Source organism: Oncorhynchus clarkii, chromosome 3 (assembly GCF_045791955.1).
Source record: "Oncorhynchus clarkii lewisi isolate Uvic-CL-2024 chromosome 3, UVic_Ocla_1.0, whole genome shotgun sequence".
NCBI lineage: Eukaryota > Metazoa > Chordata > Actinopteri > Salmoniformes > Salmonidae > Oncorhynchus > Oncorhynchus clarkii.
In genome coordinates, this window is record NC_092149.1 from 25,946,455 (window position 1) to 25,951,984 (window position 5,530).

The 5,530-nt window shown below is 45.2% G+C and overlaps 1 protein-coding gene across 1 annotated transcript; it reads left to right on the forward strand.

Moving 5' to 3' along the window:
• Nucleotides 1–781: 781 nt before the first annotated feature.
• Nucleotides 782–5,006, forward strand: LOC139405849 (gonadotropin-releasing hormone II receptor-like). The gene is made up of 3 exons (XM_071148284.1): nt 782–1,504; nt 4,212–4,413; nt 4,585–5,006. Exons 1-3 carry the CDS (start codon nt 878–880, stop codon nt 5,004–5,006), a joined length of 1,251 nt encoding a protein of 416 aa, XP_071004385.1. The 5' UTR covers nt 782–877.
• Nucleotides 5,007–5,530: the final 524 nt, after the last annotated feature.

Genomic DNA, 5,530 nt, shown 5'->3' on the forward strand with positions numbered 1-5,530 from the left:
ATCATATAAAACATGCATGTTCAAGATAATATGCGTAGGACCTTGCAGGTCAATGGAGATCTTCACAATTGCTGTAACAATCTGCACAGAATCTCGAACGGCATTAATGTAATCTCAAAAGCAATACAGGTCATTTGGTTCTGCTATTAGATTAATTAAACACAGTGATAACACATTAAACATTAACGTCTCCCGAGTGGTGCAGTGGTCTAAGGCACTGCATCTCAGTGCAAGAGGTGTCATTACAGTCCCTGGTTCGATTCCAGGCTGTACCAGCTGTACCAGCTGTGTTTGGGCGGTGCAAAATTGGCCCAGCGTCGTCTGGGGTAGGCCGTCATTGTAAATAAGAATTTGTTCTTAACTGACTTGCCTAGTTAAATAAAGGCTAAAAAATATATATATATATGTTTTATTTAAAAACAAAATATCTGACATTTTAACTTTGCTGTGGTTTTAGATGGTTGAAAGTGCAGTGATAGACATTTGGGTGACAATTAAAACCGAAAATCAGACATTGTTTTTCCATTGGAATTTGGTTGTGCTTTTAGATGGTTGAAAGCATAGTGATAACACATTGGCAATTCAACTAACTTTTGGCTGTCTTTTTGAGTGGGTGAATATATGTTGTAATCTTATTGATCAACTTTTAACCAAATATTACCCAATTATCCACGTTGAAAAGATGTGGTGTGCCCAGTGGGTACGCTTCTCTCTGATGAGTTGGTTGGTGTACTAAGTGATGAAATGAAAAACAACCATATTAATGTAGTGTATGCTGTTTCTCAGTCGCATGAGGTCTTATTTTACATTAATAATCACTTATCCTATCCAGAGCAATGTAGAATAACTGACGGCACATAAAAACTTTGATGTGTATATGATAATAATGTATGTAATCACGATAAGGATATACATGTTTTACTTTATCTACAGTCATTCATTTAAACCTTGTCTTTTCCAACCCAGGATGTCTGGCAACCTGTCCCTCCTGAGGCCTCCATTAGTGGGTGTCACCGGGTCAATGCAACCCGCCCTCTCAAACATGTCCCAGTTTCCCCCTCTGGTTGACTGGGAGGCGCCCACCTTCACCCGAGCCGCCCAATTCCGGGTCGGCGCCACCTTAATCCTCTTCCTATTTGCCGCCTGCAGCAACCTTGCATTATTGGTCAGTGTGTGCCGGGGGCGTGGCCGGCGCCTGGCTTCTCACCTGCGACCACTCATCATGAGCCTGGCAGCCGCCGACCTGATGATGACCTTTGTGGTGATGCCACTGGACGCCATTTGGAACATCACGGTGCAGTGGTATGGCGGAGATGCCACGTGTAAGATGCTATGCTTCCTCAAGCTGTTTGCCATGCACTCGTCAGCCTTCATTCTGGTGGTGGTCAGTTTGGACAGGCACCACGCCATCCTGCACCCGCTGGACTCACTCAACTCCCACCACAGGAACAAGAGGATGCTGGGTCTGGCCTGGGGCCTCAGCGTGCTTCTGGCTTTACCACAGGTGAGTTAAAACCCCGGTAGCCTTATTTACTATAAATAGTGTGGCACTCCAAGAAATTCAAGGTAAATTCCTTAAAGTGAAAGTGATTTTGATAATTCCTGGTATGTTGTTGAGATGTCGTGTTCATGCCAAGTGCAGCTCTAGCTGTGGGTTAGTCAAGGCACTTAGAAATGTATATTTACATTTGAGAAATTTAGCAGATGCTTTTATCCAAAGCTACTTAGAGTAAGTGCATTCATCTTAAGATAGCTAGGTGAGGGCCTCCCGAGTGGTGCAGCAGGTCTAAGGCACTGCATCGCCATGTTGCGGTCTCACTACAGCCTGGGGTTTGATCACCGGCCGTGACCTGCAGTCCCATATGGCGGAGCACAATTAATCCAGCATCGTAGGGTTAGGGGAGGGTTTGGCCGGGGGAGCTTTACTTTGCTGATTGCGCTCTAGTGACTCCTTGTGGCGGGCCGGGCGCCTGCAGGCTGACCTCGTCGTCAGTTGAACGGTGTTTTCTCCAACATATTGGTGCAGTTGGCTTCCAGGTTACGGGGGCAGGTGTTAAGAAGCGTCTTTTGGTCAGGTCATGTTACGGAGGACACATGACTCAACTTTCGCCTCTCCCGAGCCTGGCAGCGATGAGACAAGATCGGAATCACAAAATTTGTAAGAAAAAGGGGGTAAAAATGACATTAATAAATAAATAAAAATAGATAGCTAGGTGAGATAACCACATATCACAGTTGTCATAAGTACATTTTGCCTCAATACAGAAGTTTTTTTTGGGGGTGGGTAGCGAGGGGGGGAGACTAAGATGTCTTATTTAAGATATTCTTTGAAGAGGAAGGGTTTCAGTTGTTTTTGGAAGATGGGCAGAGACTCTGTTGTCCTAGCTTCAGGGGGAAGCTCGTTCCACAATTGGGGTGCCAGGACAGAGAAGAGCTTTGCCTGGGCTGAGCGGGAGTGTACACATTATCAATCAGTTTGCACAGATGTTTCAAGTACCAATTAACACTCTCGACCCAGTGGCTGATGGGAGATGACAGGTGAAAGGATGGCTGAGGTCACCAATTGTGACAGATACTGAATTAATTTGGTCAAGGTCAAGCGTACATCTAATACACACACATACACACACAGTGACGAACGAGGAGGCATTACCTACGATTCTGTTCCTGCATGGTGTACTGTACTCAACTGTCATCTCAACTGTCATCTGTGCACACATACTGATGGACCTAAATGGGGATTTAATGAATATAGGCTGGGGATCTCCCTGGCTCTTTGGCACGGTGTTCCTTGAATCAAAAACACAATCCTGTCTGCTGTATCAAAAAAGGAAATTAAAGATGCCTCACAGTCTAATCTTGAATTTGTTTTGGGCTACAACCTATTCAAATTCACACTGCAGGGCATCTTTTTTTTCCCTGTAAAAAATACATAAATAAATATATTACAAGTCATCTGATTTAGAATGTAGCCTAAGGAAATATAAAATGTACAGTACATAATTTACCGTAGTTAGGATTATTCTTAGGTATATTCTTGCGCAGTGTGTAAAATGGTTTCAAAGAGTAATGGCATACTACTGCAGCACAACTTCAAAGTAGTACAGGCTTCTCTACATTGTTTGGATGACTTACTTCAAGCGGCAGGACTGTTTGCTTGAATGGGGGAGAGTGTCAAGGTGTGGGACGGGAGGTTCGGGGGGGGGGGGGGGCACGCGTCCCTCATGAGAATAGATTTATTAATCTGAGTAGACAAATAAGCCTAATTTGCTGTCAGAGTGGCGCCGGGGCTGCTGGGGAGTTTTATCAGTGCACCTGCTGGTAGGCGAGTGATTCACCACAGGGCATGAGCATCTTGAACGTCTCGCCTCAGGCTCTTCCCCTGTAATTTAATTTTCAGAGCTGCAGAGTGCAGAGGGGCACAACAGGATTTACGTATCAGTGCCACACCGTCAGAGATCCCACGTAATCACCACCCCTATGCAGCAGAGGGGCAAGAACAAGGGTGTAGATAGACAAATAGGGATATGCCTTCTGGAGTCTTCCTGGAAATGAGGAGGCATTGCAGCGAGAAATCTTTAAATTCCTGGCATGCTGATATTAGTTAGTTAATTGTGCCCCCCAGAGTGTGAAATGTGATTATATTCCTGAGAATTAGGAAAGTGCAACATCAGCAGTGGGAGGAGGGAGATGTTGTAAAAGCAAGTATTTAAACACTGAAAACAATCTAACGTTTTATTAATACATGGGGGATTGGAAAACAAGTCAAATTGCATTGTTGCAAAAAGTGAACAACTCTGTCCACAACTCGGATTGGATACAATTAGTATAAAATCATAAATCAATTCAGTATTTATATATGTCTGTCATAGTGATTTATGTCCCCAAATAATTTTGAAAGCCATTGCAGAGTATGGATCCACCTTGAAAGTTACTGTGATGCTACTGACCATTGCATTCATTAATCAGAAAATACTTCGGACTTGACTCAGCCACTGCATTTTCTCATTAAACCACCCATTTCTGGCTAGTGCTCTGGCACAAAATAGCAGCCAAGACCTCAACTGAGTTTTATACTTTGAATGTAGATTAAATTATCCCCAACATAACCTAAAGTAGTACTGTAGTATCCCACTGTATTTACAGTAGGTGGATTGTCATACATCTTAGATGTTGTGGTTGTTGTTACTCAGTGACTTCCTGTTCCCCAGCTGTTCATCTTCCGGGCCATCAAGGCCGAGGGCGTAGATTTCACCCAGTGTGTGACCCATGGCAGCTTCAAAGAGCGATGGCAGGAGACGGTCTACAACATGTTCTACTTCGTCACTCTCTACGTGTTCCCCCTGCTGGTCATGAGCTTCTGCTACACACACATCCTCATTGAGATCAATCAACAACTCCACAGGAACAAAGGTACAAGCTAGCTATTCCAATCTGGCAACCACAATACTTGCATGTCCAAAATGGCAACCTCAGTAGGCCTATATGCTGTTCCAACATTAATTATACATTAACAATGTTCAGGAGAGATCTGATAGCTACATTGGCTTTAGGAAGCTACTAACCAGTGCCATACTTTTCCAGCTGGCGAGTCCTGCCTGAGACGCAGTGGCACAAACATGATCCCCAAAGCACGAATGAAGACTCTAAAGATGACCATCATCATCGTGATGTCCTTCGTGGTCTGCTGGACACCCTACTACCTCCTGGGTATCTGGTACTGGTTCCAGCCGGAGATGCTGCAGGTCACGCCTGAATACATCCACCACGCCCTGTTTGTTTTCGGCAACCTGAACACATGTTTTGACCCGGTCATCTATGGCTTCTACATGCCCTCATTCCGGGCCGACCTGGCCATGTGCTGGTGCTATAGAAGAAGGGACATTAATATGTCGCCCAGGTCTCTGGACCGCCTGTCCACCCACCAGGGCCCCCACAGCGGACAGCAGGACTCTGACGCCCCCGGTGTGGAACAGACCAAAGAGACTGGAGGTGACGGTAGATGACTGGAGCTGACAGTAAGTACATCTGTAAGGTTGGAGGGCTGAGGGAGAGCAGACCTGGAAATGAGCGCTACTAAGGAGTATGTAGACCGACCTACTTATTCTGTGAGGTGAAGACAGTGGCAGGCTTAACAGCACCGCCAAAATGTCTCCCCTCTGATTGTACGCCCATCTTTGACATTTTGAGGACATTGTTGAAGCATGGGAGGAGGCACTTGAGTTAGGGGTCAAGCCCAACCGGAGATGAAAGGGATAGATGGATAAAGAGACAAAACTATCTTGGAAGCCAAGGGTTCAAATCCTTCAGGATTACCTAACCCAGAAAATATATGTTTTCTGGGCCTAATCTACAGCGATAAGCACCATGGCTAAGGCAGTTCAGAGGTAGACTTGGGAGCCACCCTGATCTTGTGAGCTTACATGAATGGTTCGTTGTTTCCAAGAGGTCCAGAGGGAGGCAGAACAGAACCCACTGGGCTGTAACACGTTTCTGCCAACGTTGGAAATCCAGTTATACAGCAATAGTT